At 36.8% G+C, this 27,073-nt stretch overlaps 1 protein-coding gene across 1 annotated transcript in view; it reads right to left on the bottom strand.

The window, feature by feature from the left end:
• Positions 1-27,073, bottom strand: part of CSMD1 (CUB and Sushi multiple domains 1) — a 1,745,896-nt gene that overhangs the window by 499,244 nt on the left and 1,219,579 nt on the right. Inside the window, exon 9 of the mRNA XM_024768064.1 lies at positions 8,891-8,978. Coding sequence (XP_024623832.1) covers positions 8,891-8,978 — 88 coding nt within the window. The remainder of the gene's footprint in view (positions 1-8,890; positions 8,979-27,073) is intronic.

Genomic DNA, 27,073 nt, shown 5'->3' on the forward strand with positions numbered 1-27,073 from the left:
AAAACACACATAGGGCTTCCCTGGTGGCGCAGTGGTTGAGAGTCTGCCTACCGATGCAGGGAACATGGGTTTCGTGTCCCGGTCCGGGAAGATCCCACATGCCGCAGAGCGGCTGGGCCCGTGAGCCATGGCCGCTGAGCCTGCGGATCCGGAGCCTGTGCTCCACAACGGGAGAGGCCACAACAGTGAGAGGCTCGTGTACAGCAAAAAAAACACACATAAAAAAACTGTAGATGGCATCAGTAAGCTAAGAACTGACAAATCCTCATTTCCTCATCTTCCCACATGCGTGCCACCTGACTTTCTCCCACCCACTTTTACAAATAGGAAGATTAGGGAGCCCTCCAGATGGAATTTAGGAAGGTGGTGCAAAAAGAATGCAACTGACAGGTAAAGGGCGCAGACTGGTTTTATCAATATACTGACCTTAGTCAAATCCAAAAACTACCTAACAAATCACCCTCTCTACTAACTAACTAGCTACCATAGAATATAAATATGGAAACATAGAAAGTCTCTAAACCAGCAATTCTCAGCAAGGGTCAAGTGCATCAGAACTGAAAGGGAGCCTCATAGAAGTTGTGTAAAATCTTATTAGACTACAGCAAAAACATGACCAAGAGACACAGAGCTTTATAGCTCTGATGGACCACAGAAATCATCATCATCTATTTCTGCCCATTCTTTTACAGATGAGGAAGCCAAGAAACAGAGAAACAAAGTGTGTTAAAGAAGGTCATTTTAAAGAGTGTTAATATTTAAAGGATCCCTAAAATCCCATTTCTGATGGTCATGATAATATAGGTTATTGAAAAAAATCAACTATTGCATTTTGAAATTAAGAAATTGATGTATGCTTCAATATCAATGAACAATTCTCCCAGAGAGAATGGATATTATATTTTGACAAAAACTAATTTACTATTACAGATACTTTAAAGACTGGGAGAGAGAGGAAGAATATTCCATGAATTGTACTCGGTGGATTCTTTATCAGAAACAGCTTTAGCCACATAAATGAGATCTGAAACATTCCCAGTGTGCCCTTTTTCAAAGGGACGTAAAGGTTTCAAATAGTGTGAACAGAAAAATACTGGTTGTGGTATTTCATTAAGTAGTTCTTAAAAATACAGTCAATGCTCCTTGAAAGAGCAGTAGTCACTGGCAAATATCTTTTCTAGACTACTTCAGTTTCCTAGTAATAGTGAAAGTGAAGTGCTTGCATTCAGTAAAAGGCATAGAAAAGCATTATGTTCCTTAAATATTTTTCAAATTCTAAAAACACTTTGGAGCCTGTCAGGGGACTTTGGTGCTGAAAATCCAAATGCAGGGTGTTAGGAAAGGTCTACACTCACCAACCTGTTTTATTGACATGGAGACCCTAGCAGGGATGTTGTCGCCCTCACCTTGTTTTTTCCACTTGTGCACGTGAGTAAAGAAATCATTTACAGACCCAACCCTGCATCCAGAAATAAGCTAATGCTTGGGTTCCAAAAAATAAAAGACAGTTAGTTCTTTGACTGTTCCCCTGGGAACACTGAGTGCAAAGGGATTATGTCATAGGAGGTGAATCCTTTCCAACAGGAAACTAGCTTGAGTGTTTTTAAAATTTCCTGTTGCTCCCATTATAGTTCCCAAATTTTGCTTATTAACAAAATATGGACTTAATTCGAACTTTAAAACATTTTTAACTTGTTTATTTATTTATGATTTCATTTAACTTGTTTCATTTATTTTTTTCTAGCTCTGTTGAGATATAATTGAGATATAATTGACTTATAACATTGTGTAAGTTTAAGGTATATAGTATGATGATTTGATACATGTATATATTGTGAAATAATCACTATAATAATGTTATATATAATAATGTTAGCTAATGTATCCACCACCTCACATAGTTACCATTTTTTGTATGCGGTGAGAAGTTTTAAGATCTACCCTCTCACAACTGTCAAGTATACAATAAAACATTGTTACGTATCATCACCACGCCATATGCTAGACCCCAAAACTTGGTTCCTTTTATTAGTAAACTGATTATTTCTTTATTTGATGGGGAAAAAATCAGGCTAAATAATACAATAATCTCTTAATAACAGTAATAATGAAATCTATATTTTCCTCCTGTTATTATGATTAGCAATGATGTACACAAACTATCTAGCAAATAGTAGGGATTCAGTGCCTAATACAGAATATAGAAGAAAAAAGTAGTAGCTTATTTCTCTGTAATAATTATATTCCTGAAAATTTACCTGTAAATCAAAATTTTGCATATCAAAACAACACTTACCATTGCCTTACAATATGTAAATATACATGCATTTCTTATATAAAATAGAAGGAAATGACTTAAGAAATATTTACTGAACACTCGCTATGAGCTGAGAACTACGCTGGGCACTGGGAATGAAACAATGAACAGAACCAAGTCCACTGCTTACAGAGCTTACATGCCTGTGGGAGAAAGAGCATAAACCTGTGTTATGTGTAGTGAGTTAACATTGTAAACACAGGCAGGTATATTATCTTGGGTCCTGCTCAGTGCTGGGAAGCAAAAGTAAAGCAAGGAAAGCATAGAGGGAGTGAGGGGTGTGAATGAAAAGCGTGTTTCAGAGACTATGTTCAGGAAGAGGCACTGGCGCCAAGACTGGAAGGAAGGGAAGGCTGGATCATTATAAGATCTGGGTCATCCACGATCAGCATTTAGTAAAATATGTCTTATGCTATTATTATATATTGTGAGGATGGACAGTATCAACACAACATGGAAAACATAAATAAACAGAATCATAGAAATAAAGAGCTAAAGGGGAGAACTGATATTAAATATAATATCAGAATTTCAATTGATATATCTGCTCCAACTTTAAAGTATAATTCAATTTTTCCATTATAGCAAGTGGAAAAAAATAGAAAGCAAGAAAAACATTCCAACAAGCCAAGAAAGCAGGTGTATGTACATGATGGAGGGAAGGAGAGCCCCCTCCCCACCCAGATACCTCTCCACCATTTTCCCCATCCACGGAGAAGACTATGTTCTCTCACTGACACCCTGAACGTAGCAACAATAAAGCCTTCAGTAGCTTACAATTTACCCGTGTTTCCCTCATTCCTCCATCATTTAAAAAATAATTCAATGAAAAAACTTAAAATCAATTCTTAAGGAAAATAACACCATACTTATTTCCTGGTTTATACACAATCTCTAAGTACAGTTCTTAAGTATTTTCACGTAAGAAGAGGCAGGTAGCTCTGTTGTCACTGAGACTGAACTACAACAGAGAAGTAATAAAATGCACCACAGCAATATTTTAATAGATGTACATAAAATCATCATTGTGTCACAAGAAAAAGAACACAGTTGAAGGTGGGAATTAGCAGAAATGAGCATCAGTTTATCAAGAGACTTGGGTTATAGATTTTTTTCTGTTTCTCACTGATTGTGTAGTTTTCCATTATGTACCTCAGTTTCTCCTTCCACCTGGCACCTCTTAACTTCATAAAGTGTATTATGCAAGATGCCTTGGGGAAAAAAGGGGGGCTAAGACATAGCAACAAAAGTTATTAACTTGAATGGTGATATACAAATGTCAATAATATAAGTTAAATATTTAGTTATGAAGTCATAACTATCACTCTTTCAACTCCCAAATTCCATTTTGAGCACAGGTCATGTTTTAAGAAAATGTCACTGATCTATTCTCTGACCAAGGGTGTTAAAGCTTAATTGGTTTAGCGGAGTACTAATGAGGCTATGATGGTACATCCCTAGGAATAGGCTTGTTAGCTTCGATTTAATGCAATTCAACAAAAAAACAGTGTCTACCCTGTGGTGGGCACAGTAATGAGAAATAAAATAATCCTTCCTCTTTCCTTCAGGACCTCATGATCTAACATGACAGAAACACACATCTAACATAAATATATGTTTCTATCATTCTAAGATGAGTCTAAGATGATAGAAACATAAATGGGTGTCACAAACACAAAAGTGCTGGGAAAAGTTGAAATAATGGGATGAAGCAAGGCGGGAGTGTCCTGCAAATAGAAGCCACGCGTGCAGGTGGAGAACAGCAGAGAAGACTGGGACACACACCACCTAATAAAAAATAAATCCTAGGGAGGACCATGGAGCATCTGCCAGTACTTCCCAAGTTGGCCTCTCCAGGCTGCTCATCTGTTCTGTACTAGCCTGCCCTACCCTACTTGTGCCTCTGAGAACAACCATCATGAGAACAACTGAGAATAACCATCATGGGTGGTGTAGGTGGGGCAGGAAGGAAAACCATCCTTGGTGAAGAATGTGACTGGGGATGGAAAGCAGGAAGACAGACCCTGAGGGTACAGTGGCTAGTCTGAAGAAGAGGGAGTTTTAGGATAGGTACTGCAGCTCATCTAAGTCTAGGGTTGCTGCTAAATGGGGTTTGGCTATGAAGGTTTCTGAGGGAAGTTCATATGAAAGAAAAGGAGAGACATCAGGGAGGTCCCTATTACATATTACATATGATAAAAGATTTTAATGATATATCTTAGGATTCTAAATGTACATAAAGAATCTGTAACATGTGAATGTATGTAGTGTTTATATAAATATATAATATTTATCTAATATATATGAAGAAAACTGTAAGGTCTCGCAGTGAGTAGCATGGCTGCTGCTAGCCAATCAGAATGAGACACCCCTCTCAGTAATCAGTTAGGACAAATTATCCCTTGTGCTGAGCAGAGGCAACCCCAGGCTGAAAGGCATGGCTTTGAACACTGGGCCTCAAGGTCGGATTTCAACTGGATCTTGACTCCTCACTTGGCTGCTTTGTGATGTCCACACACTGCACACCTCTCTCCAGGGGTCCTGCATGATAGGTGTGAGACCATTTAGTCATTGTCATTTTCCTTATTACAAACCACTAAAGTCAAACCTTATTATAAAGTTTGAGGTCAATAAGATCTAGTTTCAAACCTCAGCTCTAACCATGACTGGATACCTTATTATGTTGAAATTGTGAATTTCAACAGCTGTATTTGCAAAATGGGAATAATTATATCTGCCTGTACATAGGCTATATATCCTACTAGCATAGGAAACAGATGAATAATAAATGCCAGTATCCATCCATAAACTCTCCATCTCTACTCCAACTCCATCCCTTATATATTTGTATTTGAATTGCTCCATCAATCTATTCATTAATATTCAGTTCTAATGAATACATTCTGTCTTTAAGAGAGCAACTGATGGTGAAGAAAATTGTCAGAAAATTGTCCATGGATTGATCTAAATTCAAATAAGAAAGCTTTGTATTTTAGGCTTCATTTATTTAGAATTCTTTATAGATAATACTGGAATGAATATTTAGATTTTCTAGGGAAAACAAAAGATTTCCAAAGAAACAAGAATAATAGTATAAATAAAATCAGATGAGGAATATTTTACCAACCTAATAAAGTATACTCTTTTCAAACAAAAACTGCCCCAAATTACACATAATTACAGTGCTAACTACAAATGAATTCCATCCACTCATCTGGACAATGTTGGTTATTAGTTTGGATTATATGTTAGTCATTCATTTTGATTATAAGAATTTAGAAAGAACTGAATTGCCTTTCATTAAAACCAGTCTCAAAAAGACTTTAAACAATTAAGAACATCCCCTTTCTCTGTTTAAAACATGAACGTTTACAGTGAGCTTATCATACGCTAGGCACATCCACATGTCATTTCAACTAATGGGCCTAAGATACCTTTCCATAATGATGAAAATCAGAATGCTCTCCCGCTAAGATCACGAATAAGTCAAGAATGTCTCACCAATTCTATTCAACCTTGTAATATAGGTCCTAGACAGTTCCTCCAGGAAAGAAAAATAAATAAAATACATTCAGATTGAAAAGAAAAAATAAAACTGTCTTTATTTGCAGTTGACAGGATCATCTAGGAAGAAAGTCCTATGAAAAAAAAGTTGTAGGAACTATAAAAAAAGTTCCTAAAACTAGCTTATCACAGTTCTGTATATATACATATAGGTATATACACACTGTACACTCATAGATGGCAAAATAATAATATTTACATTTTAATGTAATTTTATAGAAAATTTGATCTTTATATTATTCAATTGTCAAAAACTTGGAGACACATAAACAGCATAGAGATTCCCCAGAAAACTAAGGAAGTGAAAGACTGAAAGTCTCAGCTGAGATCCTCTGTCCCTTTCTTGACTCGTCATGCACACACCCAGCTGGCTTTCCCCCCAGACACATCAACACAGCCCCAATGGCCAATGCTTATCCTGAGTTAAACAGCTGCAGGAATAAGGCTGTTATAAGAATGAGATAGAGTAAAGGCCAGCATATTCACCTCAGATACTAATAAAATCTTTTCTCGCCCTCGTGCTAAACAGATACTGGCCCTGAATGTTTCTGAATTCCTTGCTAACTTTTGAAGATTAAACAGTTTCTCTGGCTCTCTTTACCATACGATGCAATTTGAACAGTTTGCATAGTCAGACTGAAGGGCTATGTTCTACTTTGGTAGAAATAGGACTGAATTGATGCCCTGCCATTAGGCCGTAGCGCTGCTAGGATTGCATCGATCTTCCTGTTTGTACTGTTTGTAACTATGGCCCCATCTTAAGTATTCCTAATTGAAAAACAAAGCCTCAGGAAACCGAAACTTAACCAGCCGCTCTCGCTTCTGTAACTATGCTTGCTGAACCCCCTTTTGCAACCATCCAACCAATCAGACGGTGACTAGTGTCTTTGTTTAAAAGTTAACCAATCAGTGACTAGTGTCTTTGTTTAAAAGTTAGCCAATCAGTACTCCCCACCCCTGGAAAGCCCCGCAGAAGGTCCCGAGCTTGTTTGTACCTGTCTATAAAAGAGCTGTACTAAACTCCATCGGGACCTCTTAGCGTCACCGGCAACGAGTGCGCGGAGGTCCAGGTTCGAACCTGTAATAAATGACCCTTGCCGTTTGGCTTTGACTCTTGTCTCTGGGGGTCTTGTGGAGGGGTCTCGTGACCGTGGGCATTTCAAGACAAAATTTAATTTGCTTTGTTTTAAAACAGAGCTCTGCCACATAGACCAAGGAGGTTTCTGAGTTTCAGGGATGACAGAGTGCTGGATGGGCAATCCCCTCATACACAAGTGCCTTTGACAAACACCCTTTGAGTTCCTTTGCACCAGGCACTATTCCAGTCACTGATGAGGCAGAGACAATAAGATACTATCCCTGTCCTGCAGAAGCTTAAGTTGGGTGGAAGAAACGGATGTGTAAAATGCATAATGCAGAGTCACTGCTGTAACTCTAATGGAGGGATATGTAAGGCTTTTGGGAAGCAAGGTTTGAAGGCCACTTTCTGGTAGGAGCTGACTTTTGAGATAAGAAAGGAATATATAGGACAGAAAGCTCCAGGGGTTCTAGCCAAGAATGTGTAAATTTCATCTATTTGCATCATTTTAAAGGAGATCAAATTCTTGAATGCCTTCAACTGACAGCTACTTTACATTTGAAATCAGTAGTTTTCTTTCTTAGCTGACCACCACACCCTCTGGACACAACAAACCCCCTGGGGTGCTAATAACTACTCATAATCACTCTTGCCCTGGGGAACTTCCTTGAGCTGAATGGAGGAAGCCAATGATGAAAGGCAAGGGTGGTGGGTCCAAAATGTAAACTATTTGTTCCCTGAAATTCCCCATAGATTGAGACTGAAGCTAATCTCCAGTTAAAATCAACTTCCTGCTCAGCTTTCTACTCTGATTCTACCCTGCTTTGTTCCCCATAACCAGAGGTCACTTTTCCGAAAACCGCTTGAATAAGAGTCCCCATCTCAGGCTCTGCTCCAAAGGAACTTGAGCTAAGATACTAACACCTTAATGTACACTCAAAGTTTGTGATATTTAAACCGCAAACATTCCAATTGTCTATTCCATTTGCAACATGACAGACACTACTATGAAGTCAAAAGTATTTCAGTAGCACAGCTATACACTTTTCCTTTCCATGTAAAAAAATTATATATCATTTTACCTACTTCATTACAGCCACCCTACAGATAATTTTATTATTTTTCTATCCTTTAAAAATAACACTGCTACTCCAATTTCACTAAGTAACATTTCTTCTTCCTTCTCTAATAGTATCACTACTTTCTTTCAATTTTCAGCTCACTTTAGTAGGCTAAACTCTACAAACATCTTTTCTTGTTTCTTTCTCAAAAATAGTGAGATTATAAGAAAGAAAAGCATATTTCTTGCTCCCCTTTACTCTTTGATTTTGCAGCTTACTCCCAATATTAGTATCCATCTTTTAAGTTGGAAAATGTTCAATTTCTTGAACTAATTGAAAGGAATGCAAAAATCTAGAAAAAAAATCACTATTATAATCACTACTACATTCATAATGTAACAACTATAAAGCATTCTCTAGTAATCATAATCTAGTAAAATGAACCATAACATCTTCTGTCATAAATTGCATTGACTGCCACTCACCTTCATTATTATAAAAGTTTATTTAATGAAATAATTATGAGGCTATAGTTAAATTTTTGTACCATCTATTTTTTAAAACACTAACAAAAATGCATTCGAATATGGGAAGGTAGCAAATTAAAAACAGAATAAAATCCCTGGAGACAAATTTTGATCATATCCATATAGAGTTAAATTTTTAATAATGGCTTATATACTGAAAGGTACAAACTCTGGAGTAACTGGAATTTTTCAGCACAATATGTTTTAGAATTCTACAGATATTATAGATGCATAAAAATTGAAAAATTGTATCTTTAAATCAAAAGGAAAAAGAATTAAAACTACAAGATGAAATTATATATGTTTTAGAAAATAACACGTTATTGTTATTGTTATCTCCTACCTGAAGTCCGAACCCGTTCTTCTGCCGTTTTCTGGAATCCCAGGATCTGGACACATGTCAGAGACCAAAGCAACACCTCCTTGAGTTACTGTAATAGAAAGAAACATTATTACATTTTCATGTAGCTGTTCAGAAAATATCCAGATAATAAATTTACATTAGGTAGATTTGTTTCTTAAATGCTGATGCCTTAACATGTGATTTCTTTAAGAATTAAGATAATTTAGCTAGATTAAGATAAACCTATTCTTATTCCTGAAAAACAGACTTCTTACCCAGGATGCCAACAGCCTTTGGTTGAAACCCTTTCCTCTACTAAAGAAGTCTAAATTTAATTTTAAAACATTTTCTCATTATGATCACCTTTATGACACGTTACAATTAATAGCATGATGGGAAAAAAGAGCACCATGCCATAAATACCGTAGCTTATATAGAAGAAAGCTTTCATTCATTCCCATGGTGAAATGGAGACGTTAATTATCTATTAAGATCTATACAAGAACCTGCTGTATAAAAAATATATATATATAAATAAATAAAACTCAAAAATTCAAAAAAAAGATCTATACAAGAGATATTTTAAATAAAATTACCTATTATATTTTAAACCTCAAGCGTGTTTATCATTGAAGTAGAAAAAGTAATGGTCTTCTTGTGCAGATGTGATTTTTTTTTTTTAATCTGTTTTATAAAGAGCCTTCCCACCTGCTGGGATGTTGCACAGTCAGAATAGTTTTTAAAGGATTCATTTGCTTGTTAGAGTGGCTGCTACTCCAATAACTATCCCACTCTATCTAATTAGTGTAATCCAATCAAGGCAATTCCCTCTTTCTTTCCAGAAATTTGTTCAACGGTGGTTGTGACTCAATTCAGTTCAATGATGCTTGAGAGGAAGCCAGCAGGAGTGTTTCTGGGGGGACGTTCCTGTTAGCTCATAGAGATCATCTCTTTTTCACTCTGGACCTTACCGTGTTTGAATTTCAAATGTGTAACTGTTGGTACCATCTTGCTACAGTTCAAAGGTGGAGGCAACAGCATGAATAGAAGAGACTGAGCAAGAACCAGGGCCCCTGATATCATAGTTGAGACAGAAACATTGACCAACTCAGAAACCTACACTAGCTCTGAATATCATGTTGGATGATTCATATATTTCCTACAATTCAAACTCATTTGAATACATGATTTTATTATTTGCACCTGAAAAGCATTCTTACAAATATAAATATGTTCACATATATTTTGAATAATATACCATAAGAAGGAAAAAAGAGTCTGGGTAGATATTGAAATCCTTAAGCATTTAATTAAAACTATGCATAAAAAATGCACTAATAATTATAGCAAGATTTAGTTTTTATTGCTAAATTAGGATGAAACTGTGATATGGATATAACCCTTCATTAAATACCAATCTTACCACAATATAAAATTTTCTTTCCTAAGTATTTAATGTTCTCAATTGAAAAAAATAATCCAGCAAGTTCGGCAGTGAAATGAGAAGATGGTGGAATAGAAGCTCCAGGCCTCCTTCCCCCATTGAAACATCAGATAAATAACTACGGGCTAAATAACTTTGTAGGAACCCTGAAAACTAATCAAAGATCTACAGCAACTGGTAAATGTCCAATGAAGAAAAAGCCACGTTCATAATAGTGGTAAATTTCAGGGAATTTTTACATGCTTTTGTCCCACACCTTCCCTGACATGGCGCTGGTGAGAGGAAGGGGCCCATTTCCTGGTTCCCTACCGGAGAAGGAGGATGAAAGAGGAACTTGTTTACAGTGTTCTGGCCTGTCTGTGAGCCCAGTGTTGAAGGACTAGTTCCTGCCTTTCCTGAGTCAAGCATAGGCTGGGGAATGGCAGCTGGAGGCCAATAAGACAACAGTGGACACTTGGCTATAAAAACTACGTGGGGACTGCAGAAAAGCAGGCAGTTGTGGGCAAGAGATACAGGCAGAGCAATACTGCAGAACACAAAAGACCCTGAGAAGAGGCTCCAATGAGGCTCTTTGGGGAAACAGGATATTTTAAAGCAGCTGGGGGAGAAACACACAAACATATACCCAGACCCAGACAGAACATGTGAGCAGTAAAGACCTGAGAAGACCTTAACTTCTTCATCACAGGCTGATCTCGAGGCTCAGTGGCTCACTCATTTGTGGAAGTCTCCCATACCACTCTGCAAGACTGGGAAAGGTGGCTCTTTCTTGGAAATGCCAACTTTTTAACAAACATCACAAGGCATGCAATAATGTATGGGAACATGGCCTATTCAAAGAAACAAAATTAATCCTGGCACTAGTCCCTGAAGAAATACACAAATTGGACGTATTAGACAAAGATTTTTTAAAAACTATCTTAAATATGAATCTGAGTAAATAATGGTTGTACACCTCTCAAATTTCAGAAAAGACATAGATATACACTTCCAGGGAGCTCTCAAATTTCAGAAAAGACATAGATATACACTTCCAGGGAGCTCAATAAACTCCAAGTAGAAAAAACTCAGAGACTCACAGTGAGACACATAATCAAACTACCAAAAGACAAGGAAAGAATCTTGAAAGCAGAAGGAGAAAAGCAACTCATCACAAACAAGAGATCCTCAATAAAACTATCAGTTGATTTCTCAGCAGAAATCTTTTAGGCCAGAAGGCAGTGGGGTGATACACTTAAGTGCTGAAAGAAACAACACTGTCAACCAAGAATTCTATAGCCAGCAAAACTATCCTTCAAAAATGAGAGAAACATTAAAACATTCCCAGAAAAACAAAAGCTGAGGAGTGAATTACTACTAGACTTGTCCTATTAAAAAATTCTAAAAGGAGTCCATTTTCAACTTGAAATGAAGGGGCACTGGACAATAATTCAAAGCCACATAAAAATACAAAGTTCTTTGGTAAAGGCAAATATGGGAAAAAAGTAAAAAAAAAAACAAACTATTATTATAATTTTGATTTACAGCTCCACTTCTTAATTTTTATAGGATTTAGACATAAAATAATTACAAATCTATGTTAATAGGTACACAATATAGAGAACATAATTGTGACAAATAGCAGTTGGGAAAAACTGTAAAGGAGTAGATTTTTGTGTGTGATTAAGGTTAAGTTGGTATCAATTTAAGACACACTGTCATAAATTTAGGATCTTATGTGTAATCTTCATGGTCACAACAAAGAAAATATGTATAGAATAAACACCAAAGGAAATGAGAGGGAGTCACGTGTCACTATAAAAAATTAACTGTCAGCCATAAAAAGGAATGAGATTGTGCCATTTGCAGAGACATGGATGGACCTAGAGACTGTGATACAGCGTGAAGTAAGTCAGAAAGAAAAAGAAATATCATATATTAATGCACATATGTGGAATCTAGAAAAATGGTATAGACGATCTTATTTCCAAAGCAGAAATACAGACACAGATGTAGAGAACAGACATATGGATGCCAAGAGGGAAGGCGGGGGTGGGATGATTGGGAGATTGGGATTGACATATATACACTAATATGTACAAGACAGATAACTAATGAGAACCTACTGTATAGCACAGGGAACTCTACTCGGTGCTCTGTGGTGACCTAAGTGGGAAGGAAATCCAAAAAAAAGGTGATATATGTATGGCTGATTCACTTTGCTGTACAGTAGAAACTAACACAACTGTGTAAAGCAACTATACTCCAATTAAAAAAAATTAGCTGAATGCAAAGATAGATAGTAATGACCTACCACCAAATCAACTGCCATCAGTCTGATATTTCTACTGCTTTTTTCTCCAACTCCATAGTTTCACAGTCTGTATCATGTGCTAGGGCAGGTTTCTCAACCTGCACTCAGCGGTCTACTAAAAGGTCTCTAAAATTTATTTTCTAAAAAGATTCTAGTTTTAATAAAACTTCAAACCCCAATGCAGAATCTTACTTCCACCATATTTTTTCTGCCCCCATCAATTATGTGACTCCCACATTCCCTCAAGCAAAACAGTCATTGCTGTATCAAATGAAGCCATTTTCTTCAAGCTGAATGGCCATCACTGTTTCTATCAGACGTAGCCCACACTAGTGTGGTTCTCACTACACTATTTTAGAGTACCAAGCTGGTCTAAAAAACAACTTAAAGGCTTAGGAAGGTCTATTTCTATTCTGCTTTTCTGTTTTTCTCACATGGAATAGTAGTTAAAACTAAGTGACAAATTGGAGGTACCCATGCAAATCAGCTCAAAACACTCTGGATCTTTTTTAAAGTAATGTCAAAGTTGCCTACTTATTCAAAAAAGGGTACTTAGTTGGAATTCTTTGAGAGCACAGAATGAAACAGGTAAGTCTGAACAGCTTGCAGATGGCAGAAGATAACAAAAAAGTGATGAGAGATGTATGTAAAATATGGCTGATTTTCTGAAACAGAGATAGGCTTATAATGGGATGATAGAAAAAATATGGTGACAAACAGGTTATGCACAAGTAAACAATGAGCTCCACAAATCCCAACTACCTATTCCAACAGCATCATGAACAATTAACTTCTCTGAAAACTGAAGCTTTAAAGTTGCAAAGAATCATGGAGATCCATCTGTTTCAAGCAGGATCCCAATGCCTCAGAGAAACATTTTCAAGAGAGGAATCACTGGGCTTAATATCATTTTAACTCTAATTTTATGGAATTATATATCAAATCTCACAGGACATATGTCATAGATATTAATAAATATATGAAACTGCAGTCAAAACCTTAGAGTTTAAAATCAAAACTGGAGTATTCCATAGGTAGATTAATGACCCATCATTGACAGTAAAGCAAGGTGTAAAATTATGCAAGTGGATGAACAGATATAAATTAGGCGGTTTGTAAAAGACTTCGAACGAATTTAGATTTAAAATGTGTAAATTTTATTAATGTATATATAATCAAGTGACTTTTTCAAAGCATGCTGATTCACACTATCTCATTAGACCCTCACAAGTTTCTTATGAGATATGTAGAGCAGTAAGGAACATGCTTCTCCCATCAAATTGTAACCAAGCAGGAGCCTATGGGGCCTTCCCTGGACAGATCCTCCCATGTCCTCTGCCTTCCTCTTGTCTGTAGAAAACTTTAGCCTCCAAGACCTTACCCAAGTTCCAAATAATAAATTTAATCAGAGAAGTGAGAAAACACAGGAAGAAAGGAAAATGGTCAAGCAAGACAAACCAGTAACACTTTAGTCATTAAACAAAGTCAAGGACTTTTAGTTCCTCCTCAAGAGTTATAAAAAATATTCTGAGCCACATCCTTTGAGCTGTTTTGCAGATACCGAAACCCCCACCAGGTGGGAGAAATTAACTGCATGCTGCCCATAAGCACATAGCCCCAGACCAGTTGGAACCAGAAGATTGATGATGTTGACTCCCGATTACCTCACCACCAACCAATCAGAAGAATGTCCACAAGCTGATCATGGATCCCACAACCCACCTCCCCTCACCCCGTTTTTAAAAACCTTTCCATGAAAGACTTCAGGGAGTTCGGGCCTTTTAAGCACTAGCTGCCTGGACTCCTTGCTTGGTGCCCTGCAATAAACGCTGCATTTTCCTTCACCACAACCCGGTGTCAGTAGATTGGCTTTACTGCGTGCAGGTGAGTGGACCCAAATGTGGTTCAGTAACAAAATTATCCTGTTCTTCAAGGACATGTCTTGTGACTGTCAATTCAAATTCAAAATGAACTTTTGCTTTAAGGAATTATATAGCTAGACTAGTGACCTAGCAAAGGAAGCAACTAACACAAAAGAAGTATAAACAACTACTTCTATGGTAAAGGAGACCATAAACAAATTAGTGGAGACAACATTTACATTAGTGAAACAATCAGAAATCATTGTAAATGAAGTGCTAAGAATAGTGATGATGATGATGATGAAGATAATGTAAAATTAAACATTTACTCTTGGCTAGAAACTCCAAGTATCATTTACACACATTCTAAACTGAATCCATACAACCATCCCATGAGGAGATAATGTTAAACCCATTTTCCAGGAAAGGAAACTGGGGACAGAGTTACCATTCAATTGATTACAAAGTCCAGGTTCCTTTGCTTACATTTCCTGCAGTAAGCTGATGAGACATTTTATATTAAAGGGCTTGTAAATTGAAGTGAGGCTTTTAAAAATAACTTTTTAAAATTCTTAATAATAAAATTCCTTTTATATTAAAAATGAATATAATATATGGTCCTAACCATAAGGCTTTAGTTCAAATACCATCTGGTGGTAGTTTTCCTGCAGTAAAAAGACCAGATTCACAGGTTTTCCACACAATGCCATGAGCCACCTCCAGAGCACCAGAACAATGAATTGACTTGAATATTAAATCTTCCATGTAAGATGCCATTCTTTTATGATAAAATTTAGTTTATATACCTTTGACATAATAATCCAAAATAGAAACCATTTAAAGACACACATTTTTTGGTGAAACTGCTCCTGTGCTGTATTAAAACATATTTTTACTGTTGATATTTATTTCTTTAGAGACCTAAAGACATGTTTCAGCTGTATCAATTTTTGAGACTAATTCTTATCATTTTAAACCTTCAGAGAGGTGACATATGCTTCTAGTTGCATAACAGTCAGGAAGGTTGTTACACAAAACACATTCTGGGTGAAATTCCTTGATATCAATATCTCCACTCTATCAATGACCTTTAGATGACAGACACCCATGCTAGGCATGTGTTTGGGGGATACTGTAAACTTCAGGCTTTTCTGCTATAATCAGTTTGAAATAAGTCAACACTGACATTTGTTCCTTCAACATTTAGTGGACTGAGGCTATACTGAAATGAAAAGCAACACCTACTTTTTAATACATTTCCCCTTTTTGATTTGCAAGAGGTTTTATCTCTGCAAGGATGAAGCATCCGTATTACTCCTTCCTCAAAAACTAGTAACTTGATTAAATGTTCATTTCAACAACATTTTGATATTGTAGTAATTTCTTTCATTTAGCTATAACAGGATTATTTTCACTTAAAGGGCATCGCATGGGACATTTTTACATGCGTAACAGAATTTTGGGTACTTTTCTCTTTCTACTGAATATTTGCAGTCTTTACCAGTCACTGGTTTTGTTTTTGTTTTTGCACATATAGACAAGCTTTACAGAAACAGGTTAGCAAGAACTGTTGACGTTTTGATAATAAATTCTCATCGCAACATTAGGGTTTAAAATGGATAGTTTACATAGAAATAAGTTGTTAAAAACACATTGCTTTGATCTGCATTGTTTGGACCTCAGATTAATGAATGGACAATGAAACAGCCCACAAACAACTGGCCTTGTGTGTGAGTCTAGGCTGGATTTTCCCAAGTGTTTAATTTAATACAATGCCAGACATTTTTGTCTGGACTCTCTCTTTTATCATTACATATTTTAATTCTCTGACTTTTAAAACACTAGAAATTGAATGCCTACTATAATAATTTTCATATCTTGATTTTATCCATGTTCTCTTATTTCCAATTCTAAGGCCATAGTCTTAAACTATCTCTTAGTTTACAGTAATTTATTTTTAACTCATATTTTAGCTTCTAATGTAATAAACTATACTAATGTAATAAATGCATTTTTGAGAAACTCTTTCAAGAAATTATTAATGATTCCCTACTCTACAACAAATGAAGACTATTTGGCTGGCATTCAAAACCTGTCTTTCTAACATTATTTCAACTACTACCTGCAGGGATCTTATGGTCCGGGTAATTTTAAATACTCCAAATTCTCTCACTATTAAGCTTTTACTTTTCTTTAACATTGCCTCTTATTGATTTTTTTTTTTTTTTTCTGACAGAGGCAAAAAACAAGTAGATTTCTTATAAGGGCTATAACATTAATAATTATCCTCCAACTGCTAAAATCACCATGGCAGAAAATATTCAAAGAGGAATTATTTTCTTTATGTATCTTCAAGTTAAACCAAGATGTTTATTTGATACCCAAATAAAATGAAATATAAGAATATGTTAGTACAAAATCAGTATAAATTCACAGCACTGAAATTTTTACAAGATCCCTGAGAGTTGTCCTTATGGCTGTCCGATTCCATACCGTACTTGAAAATGTTTACTTGGATGTATCCTGGCAGCACCCAAAAACCCAAAAGAGATGTCTCGGACCTCCACTGGCCCCCACAAATGCAGAGTGACCGTCACCCAGGGACTAAGCTGCCTTAGCTTGAGGTCTCACAGCCTGTCACTTCTGCTCTAGTCTCTTTGTGAGAATTTAAGGACTCTGGACTTAGGATTCATGAATAATTTTTAGGGCCTACTCAGAGATGTCTTGCAGGATACCTAATTATTCATGGTCTTCTAACAGTAAAGATAGCATTTGACCAGGTCCATTTATATTACTACTTTGCATAGGATCTAAAGTACTAGTCTAATAACCTTGAAACATGAGAGAAAAGGGGAAAAAAAATCTCAAAGTCAGTGTACAGTATAATTGATTTCAGGATTATACATATATATATAATTACTTTATATTTAAATATCAGATATTTAAGTATTTTATTTTAGAGGTAATACATTTAAATTCTAAAACCTTATTTGTCAATTAGTAGATTTAAAAAATAGGAAATATTAATTATCTAAGTAATGAGTACCCATAGAAAGTTTTTATCATAATAGTTTATAAGTGATTTCAGAAGCTTGTATTTAAGTACATTCTAATACAGTAAATATAAATGATGTCAGCATGTATCATATACTTTATGTATATATTTTTTCACTTATAAATTACATATATATTCATGTTATTAAATAGTTTTTAAAATTTAAATTAATTTAAATAAATATTAAATATATAAAAATATTCAACCAAATATATATTAATAACTATTATTTGCTTATATAGGATAGTTAAAATATATAAATATTAACATTATTAAATTAATAACTATTATTTGCTTACACAAAATGGTTAAAATATATATATATTTACATTATTAAATTAATAATATTTAATATGAATGATTTGTCTATCATATATATTTTTATAACATACAACATTTATTAATATTTGTTTACAGGGATACTATACAATAAGAGAATGCTTAGTTCTTCTTTATGTATTCTAGCAGGGCAGAAATGTTAAATTCTCTGATTGAGAATTTTTGTGATACCCATAGTTTAAAATTAATAATATATCAGTAAATTAAATTGATATGGTCACTCCTAAAATTCTCATTAAATCAAAATCTGTGTTTGTAATCTCACTCTGTACCTTATTCAGATGTTTTGCAAATGTGTAATTAAGAAACAGAAATGATTTTTTGACTATTATAGAACAATTCTTGCAGAATGCTAATGGCCATTTTGAAAACACACAGCTGCAAGGTATTTGGGAGAAATAATAATTAGTACACAATGATATAATATGTGCATAATGTTTCAATTTTACACATTGTAAATTATTAATTATAGCTCTTTAAAGACATAATGGCATATCACCTCCAGTACTGAGATCATAGATATTAAAAATCACTGAAAAAACTATAAATTACTTAAAGTCATGCTATAATTTTTATTTATATGGTCTCAACTGAATATATCACACTGCTTTTCCTTTGTTCCTCATTATTATAGATCTGCAAATATATTTTTTAACATCTTTATTGGAGTATAATTGCTTTACAATGGTGTTAGTTTCTGCTGTATAACAAAGTGAATCAGCTATACGTATACATATACCCCCATATCCACTCCCTCTTGCGTCTCCCTCCCACCCTCCCTATCCCACCTCTCTAGGTGGACTCAAAGCACCGAGCTGTAGACCTGCAAACATTAAAAGAGTAAGAATCTAATATTAATTTTCTATTCATTTCTACAAAAATGTGTAAAATTTAGTTTGTATAAGGAATTATGCAATATTAATAAAAGAAAAAGGGGAATCATGGCATGTGATGTATTATGGCAGGTCTTTTCATATTTGTTACATAATTGAATCCTCACAAAATCTCTGTGAGGGAACTGTTACTTTTTCTGTTTGAGAAAGGAGGAAAGTGGAGTTGGAAGGTTAGTTTGCATATTCTATTTATTTAGCTGATAAATCTTCAGGGCCCATATCATTCTTACTACATTAATCCACTTTTTTACTCTCAGCCAAGAGGGGGTCTTTCAAGGAAGTTGTAAGTGACAAATTGTAAAACTGTAAGGTATAAGTAGTGGTTGTATTTGTGTTTTGTTTTATCATACTGCTCTACAATGAAAATAGTTCTTTAAACACAAAAAAACACATGTGAAAGTGAAACAGAGATCTTCTTTTCCATGTCCTCCTGCCCACATGCCTTCCTCTGGGAAACCTCCCAGCCCAAAGTCCAGCTATGACCTTTCTCGCCTTCCTTGTCTACCAGTGTGGGCCAACAGTGGATATCTGGCCCAAATCAGGCCATGCTTCCTGTGAAAATAACTTATGGATTTGCATTTTTAAAATATATATCTGGGCCCTTACCATTGAATTTTTTGAGAGCTGTAGCTCTGATGTATAAAAGACAGGAGGCAGTTAGTGGAGAAAGCTGTGTTTGAAAGGGTACCACTATGTAGTCTGCAGGCGTTAGGTGACACAGCCAGCCAAGGACAGCCGGAGGAGCAGAGGCTCGGAGGGGGAGCAGCTGGACATGCAGGGGTGGGCTCGCAGGCCTTCCGGTACTGAGAGGAGATGGAGCAGCCTTTCAGAAAGGAGCCCACACACCTCTGTCCATCATGTCTTAGCTCTTGAGGGAAACACTAAGAAAGTAACCAGTCCCAATAATCATGGTTCCCTAATTTTAGTACATGTTTGTGCTAACAAGGACACTCTTTTCCTTAAATGATTCTGGTAACCAAAAGAATCTAATTTTTTTAAGTTATCAAAAATAAAGAAAAGTAGCCAACATCCTGAACACTGACAACATCAAACGCTGGTGAGGATGTGGAGCAACAGGAACTCTCATCATTGCTGGTGGGGATGCAGGATGGTGCAATCACTTAGGATGAAAATCTATGGTTTCTTATACAAATAAACACACTCTTACCATATGATCCAGCAACTGTGCTCCTTGGTATTTACCCATAGGAGCTGAAAACTTATGTCCACACAAAAACCTGCACACATATATGTATGATAACTTTATTCATAATTGCCAAAACTTGGAAGCCACCAAGATGCCCTTCAGTAAGTAAATAGATAAATTAACCGTAGTACTCCAAAGATTGGAATATTATTCATGAATTTAAAAAGCCATGAAAAGACGTGGAGGGGCACGTCTGGTTGAGAGTCCGCCTGCCAATGCAGGGGACACGGGTTCGTGCCCCAAATGCATATGACTAATGACAAAAGCCAATCTGAAAAGTCTACTACATACAGTTGACCCTTGAACAACATGGGTTTGAACTGTGTAGTTCCACTTTTAGGGGTCCACCTGTATGTGGAAGTTTTTTTTGAATAAATATACAGTTATCCCTTCGAATCTGTGGGTTCCACATCTGTACTTTCAACCAATCTCAGATGGCAAATTTAATACACAATCTGAGGTTGGTTGAATATGCAGATGCAGGATCTGTGGATATCAGAGGGCCAACTATGGGACTTGAGCATGAACAGATTTTAGCATACATGGTGGGTCCTGGAACCAATCCCCCATGGATACCAAGGGACAAATGTACTATACACTTCCACCTATATGACATTCTGGAAGACACAAAACTATGGAGACAGTGAAAGATCAGTGGTTGCCAGGGTTCGGGGGGTTAGAGAAGAGATGAATGGGCAGAGCACAGACAGCTTTTAGGGCAGTGAAACTACTCTGTGTGAGGCTATAATGGTGGATACATGTCATTATACATTTTTCCAAACCCACAGAATGTACAACACCAAGAGTGAACCCCAATGTAAACTACAGACTTTGGGTAATGACGACGTGTCCAGATAGGTTCACCCTTGGTAACAAATGCACCATCTGGTGGGGGCATTAATAATGCGGGAGGCTGTGCATGTATGGGGACAGGGAATATGTGAAAAATCTCTGTACCTCCCTCTCAGTTTAGTTGTAAAACTGCTCTAAAGATGGTCTTTAAAAAGTAAAAGATAAAAGAAATAAATAAAAGAAGGAGGAAGAAGAAAAGGAGGAGGGACTGCAAGGAAAGGAGGAAAAGGAAGAGAATGATGGAGGGATTAAGGAGAGGGAAGTAAAGGAAAGAAGATAAAATAAAAGATAAATAAAAGAAGGAGGAAGAAGAAAACGGGGAGGGACTGCAAGGAAAGGAGGAAAAGGAAGAGAATGATGGAGGGATTAAGGAGGGGGAAGTAAAGGAAAGAAGATAATAACTCTAAACTTTTCTTGAAGGACTTGAAAGTCTCAAGGGATAGGTGAATTCTGGTACGTAGAGAGGAGTTGACGGGCTGGTGGAGAGGGGGCACCCCAGGCAAGGGAACTGTGTGAGCAAAGGCATGGAGGTCAGAGTGGATATGGAGCGTTCACAGAACACAGTAGAAAGTGCTCTAAAGGGGAAGGAGTTATACTGAGAAATACAGAGAACCCAAGTCAGGAACTGAGGCAGATGTCAAACCATGAAGGTGCTTTTGACTGAGATTCCTCTTTTTTTAAATTGACATATAGTTGATTTACAGTGTTGTGTAAAGTGATTCAATTATATATATTTAATTATATATATATTCAATTATATATATATAGTATATATATATATACTTTTTCAGATTCTTTTCCATTATAGATTCTTAATGAGAAGTAGTCTCACTTCTTTCACATATGCATTTCACAGGACATTCAGATATCTTCTTCTTCATTTTGTGTATGTACATGTGCATGTGTTTAGTTACATGTAGTTATAATCTGAAACTTAAAATATACACTACAGATGGTCCCCAACTTACAACCGGTTTTGAAATGGAGCAGGACCCTATGGTCCTTGCCCTGCCATGTCCTCAGCCTGCCTTCTGTCTGTGGAAAACCTTTAGCCAAAGAATAAGTTTAATCAGAGAAGTGAGAGAATGGAGAAACAAAGGAAAACAGTCAAAGGAGACCAAATGATAATAGTTTAGTCATTAAGCATAGTCAAGAACCTTTAGTTCCTCCTTAAGGGCTATAGATAATATTCTGAGCCATATCCTGTGAGCTGTTTTACAGATACTGAAGCCTCCACCAGGTGGAGGAGGATGACTACATGATGACCAAATTGAAGCCATGACATAAGCTACTCCACTTCATATAGTTCTGAGAACTGGACTCAAAGAAATGGAACTAAAGATTAACTGTACTTAAAACAACTATGCTGTTCTGCCCCCACCCTCCACCTATACAACCCTGAAACTCCCCTTTAAAAAAATCCCCTATCCCCTGAGCAGTAATCGGGAGTTGGTTCTCAGACAGGAGTCTACCCTCTCCCGAGGTTGCCGGGCTCTGAAATAAAGCAACCTTTCCTTTTCTACCAACACTTGTCTATTGAAAACTGACTTTCAAGTGGCAAGCAGCAGCCAGACCTGGGTTCGGCAACAGTCTGACAATTTTTTGACTTTACAATGGTGTGATAGAGATACACATTCAGTAGAAACCAAACTTTGAATTTTGATCTTTTCTGGGCTAGTGATAGGTGGGCAGATCACCTCTCATGATGCTGGTCGGTGGCAGCAGCCTCAGCTCCCAGTCAGCCATGCAATCACGAGGGTCAACTGCCCACGTACTTAGAACCATTCTAGACCCAGACATCTGTTCTGTTTTTCACTTTCAGTACCTTATTCAACAAATGACATGAGATATTCAATACTTTTCTGTAAAATAGGCTTTCTGTTGGATGGTTTTGCCCAAGGCTAGTGTTCTGAGCATGTTGAAGGTAGGCTGGGTTAAGCCATGATGTTCAGTAGGTTAGGTGCATCAAATGCATTTCTACTTAACCATATTTTCAACTTGCGATGGGTTTATCAGGACATAACCCCACTGTAAGTCAAGGAAGATATATACATACATATATATATATATATATATATATATATATATGGTCAAAAATATTTATTTTAAAATATTTTCTTTAAACTTTGAATTGGATTTTTCACTTTCTTAAATGGTAAATACCATTAGAGTACACTTAACATTTTTATGTTTCCTTACAAAATCAAACTTCGGTAAATGGTGAAAAGAATAGTATTTAGGCTAATTTGGCAACATCTTTCATGCTGAAAGGACACAACATAATTTGTGATAAAGGGAAAACAGTCAGGTATCATTATTAGAGGATACAAACTGAAAAATAAGATAGAAGGCTCGTGTTAGAAAAATCACAGAAATTTATTGATGAGAAAATTAAATAATACAGTCCAATTCCTGTATTTTTTAGTTCTGGAGAGTGAAATCCAGAAAGGTCAAGTGACTTTCAAGGTGTGGTGGGTGGCAGAACTGGGATTAAACAGAGATGCTCTCAATGCCTGTGGGACCTTGGGCAAGCTTGCTGTTGAGCCTTTATGAACCTCCACCTTCTCACCTGAAATATCTGCCATGTAATATCGTTGTGAAGATTTAGTGTCTTAGCTTTGCAATACGCCAAGCAATCCTCAATAAAGAAGATTGTTTTTACCAGTATTTGTTCCTCTCCTCTTTCTGCTGTAAATACCTTGGGCTAAATTATTTCCGTGTTTTCTTTCAGCTCTAATGTTTCATGAGTCTGTCTCTATGTTCCCATCCTCAGGGAAATTTCATTGAGGTATGTTAGTTATTACACAAGTTTACTTTATAAAAGACTAGGGAAATGGAAAATACCACTGATAGACACAGAAAGGATACAGGTAAAATGATATTATACCTGAAAGCAACATGCACTTTTCATAAAGTAAAAAAAGAAAGATGACTTGCATAGTGTAAGCAAAGGCTAAGAGATATAAATTTGGAACTGTCATTCAAAAACACAGCGTTTAGCGTCTCATAACTCAAACAAAGCCAGTTACATTGGAAATCGTGCCTTTCAACTTAGAAGTAAGTGGATTTGAAATTTTGTTTTCACGGTATTTATACTTGTTTCTTACAGTGCTATTGTGTTACGTTTAAAAGCCAGCAGGAGATGTTAACATATTTTTTGAACAAACTCTGTATTTTCATTCATAAGAAGCAAACAATTCAAATGATTGGTTTTTTTGATATGTTAGAGTAATCAAAATCACCATGGAAATAACACTTGGAAATAGAAATAACAAGTTAATTGTGGCCAATTCCATTTAGTTATTCACCATCCACTCAGCAACATACTGATTGAACACCCAGGGCAGGGAGCCTCTGTGTTAGCCTCTGGGAGGTTTAACAGAAAGACCTCACAGAGAAAGCACAAAACAATAAAACCCCAAAGTAGTACTCACTGTTACACACTGGAAAGGTGCTATGGAGAAAAGAACTGAATAGCATTAGAGAGAGTAATGGAGAGAGGGGAGAGAGGATCAGACTTAGGACAGGGTACGGGCTGGCCCCTGAAGGCGAATGATGCTTAAGCTGGAACTTTATTAAAGCATGACTGGAGTTAGCTAAGGGCAGAGTGAACATAATATCCCTCTTGGCCAGTCAACTGCAAAAGTTAAGCTCCTTAGGATGGGAAGATATAGGGCCATTCAAAGAACCGGAAAAAGAAGGCCAAGCTGCCCATCTCACTGCAGCTTGAGAGGAAGTAGCAACCAAGCGGGAAACCACTGAAGACGCTTAGGTGAGAAGGTCTGACTTATGTTAAATACTTCGCTTGGCTCCTCCCAGAGGACTGGGCAGACAGAGGGAGGAAGCTTTGATGTAATCCACACAAACAATGGTGGCGGCTTGGACGGGCAGGTGACTGGGAGATGGAGAGCAGCATACCAATTTTCACTGTTGGAGATAAAAAGGAAATGACTTTGTGATTGGTTAGGTCATAAGGCCTGGGGAAAAGGGAGTTATCTGTCTGAAGGGACCCATCATTTACAGTGGTGTGGAATGCAAGAGGAGAACAGATTAAGCTCAGAAGGGGAAACATTCCATTTTTGATCTGTTACATTGAAGATGCCAACAGACAGCCCAAGGGACAGGTCAGCTTGTCTGCTGGATCAAGAAAAGTGATGTATTACAGAAGCATGGGACTTGTTTTTATACAGGTGATATTTAAAATCAAGGAAACCATCGATGGGATCTGGAATGAAATTCCATCACTCTGTCTCACCCTTGAACAACCCAAGCACGCTTCTTGGCATGTGCTGCTCCTTCTGCCTGAAATACCCTTCAGCCACATCTTCATATTCCTGCCTTCTCAGCACAAGGAGATCAGTGCAAGGTCACCTCCCCTGAGAAGCCTTCCATGAGCACCCTAGCTAAAGCAGCAGCCTCTCCACACCGTTCTCTCAGTGGTCATTTTATTTTCTTGAAAGCACTTAACACGATCAGAAATTATATTAGTTATTTATTTGGGACATAATGTAAGCCCCTTACATAATGTAAGTCCCTTGTGGTACAGAATTCTCTGTCTTGTTCATTATTCTATCCCCAGAATCTGTACAGAGACCAGCACACAGTCGGAAAACAATATAGCTTAGCTGATGACTGATTTGAGAAACAACAGAAGCCAGCCTCCAGTTGAGTCTGGAGTGGTTTGAACATCTTGAGGTCAAGAACAAGCAGATAAAACAGCCAGGGAACTGAGAAGGAGAACTCAGGGCGGCAGCCTGTAGTGTCGGGGGAGGTAAGATAAGAGAATTTTCCAGGATGAAAATTGTTTGAAACAATGCTAGGAAGCCAAGTAAATAGAAGATTAAAACATATCCACTGGTTTGGCAACACTGGACATTATTGGTGATCTCAGCAAGTTCAGAATAATGAGAGATTGAAGCCCTCAGGTGGACGGAGGGAATTTAACTGTTCAAAGGAAATGTTCTAGGTACAGCTCTTGAGTAAATAAAAGACTCCCAAAGAGATTTTTCTGCCTTAGGCACTAGCAGGTAAACAAGTGTCCTGAAATACTTAACCTATCTTTAAAACTTGAATTCTCCCCTGCTCCAAAGATAACCTGGCTTCATCTATGGGACACCAAACACATAACCACTCATGGAGAGATGCCTCTTCCTGTCCTTCCAAACTGCAGCTCAGTAGCCCTTAAGTTACAAATTGCACACGTAGAGAGAGAATACTGATTCTATAACCACGGGTAAATTCACCATTCATTTCTCATTATTTATATAAGAATGCAAGTATTTTTCCTTCAGATTTTGTTATTATTGTTTTCATCATTACCAGGAGAAGATTTTTCCTTAAAGTTCTCAGTAGAGAAAACTAACCTAATAAAAATGCAAAAAGATACAGCAAGATTAAAAGTACTTAGGCAATTTTAAAAGGCCACGATGTGTAGTGCTAGCTTTTACATGTGTGGTGATGTAACCATTTTATTATCGAAAGGTCAAGTCTTAGGTGTTCAACAGTGCTGGTTAGAGGCATCTTTCATCTCATCAGTTAGAGCCCTATTTCGCTCCTTGGATCTTCATTCCTAACTGCCTCATCCCCATTTGCCCTCACTGAGTTATTGAACACAAACTAAAGACTGTCCCTGGGGTATTTCCATCTTAATAAGAGATTACTCTTAGTGAGAGAGAAGTACCAAAAGCTTCTAGATAAATCTCAGTTAATCCGTAGTGATCAACTCTTAGACTGTGATGGGGGTTGTAGATGGATTAGGGCAAGCAGGATGCCTCTTTTCAATGCATGAAACATTCAGCTGACTCTGAATCTCCTGGAATTTCTTTTAAAAATAACTACTTAAAATGACTGTAATGCAAGTAATTCATTTCCGTAATACTTAAGCCGGGAAATGACTTCAATTAAAAAGGTGAGAGCATACATGTGTGATCAAGTCTCCTATACGTGCTGTGTTTCATTCCTGTCCATCTCCCTTTGCTTTCCCTTTCCAGGTACAAAGAGGGCGCTGTCTAATATCACTCCTTCTTTAGAGGCTGCGTTTCTCCTCAGTCATCTGCTTTAAGACAGAAGCTCTCAGAGAGGGGCAGATGACGAAATGAAGCCAGAGGCTTTAAAAATTATAATTATCATTTCAGAAGTACAAATTCCACTCTGAAAAGAAAAACAAAAACACTTTGATAAGTGGGTTCTTTCAAACCCAAGAGCTATGTTTCCTTAGTGAATATCCTGTTATCTGGTA

The sequence above is a fragment of the Neophocaena asiaeorientalis genome, unplaced genomic scaffold, assembly GCF_003031525.2.
Source record: "Neophocaena asiaeorientalis asiaeorientalis breed wild unplaced genomic scaffold, Neophocaena_asiaeorientalis_V1.1 scaffold16, whole genome shotgun sequence".
Taxonomy (NCBI): Eukaryota; Metazoa; Chordata; class Mammalia; order Artiodactyla; family Phocoenidae; genus Neophocaena; species Neophocaena asiaeorientalis.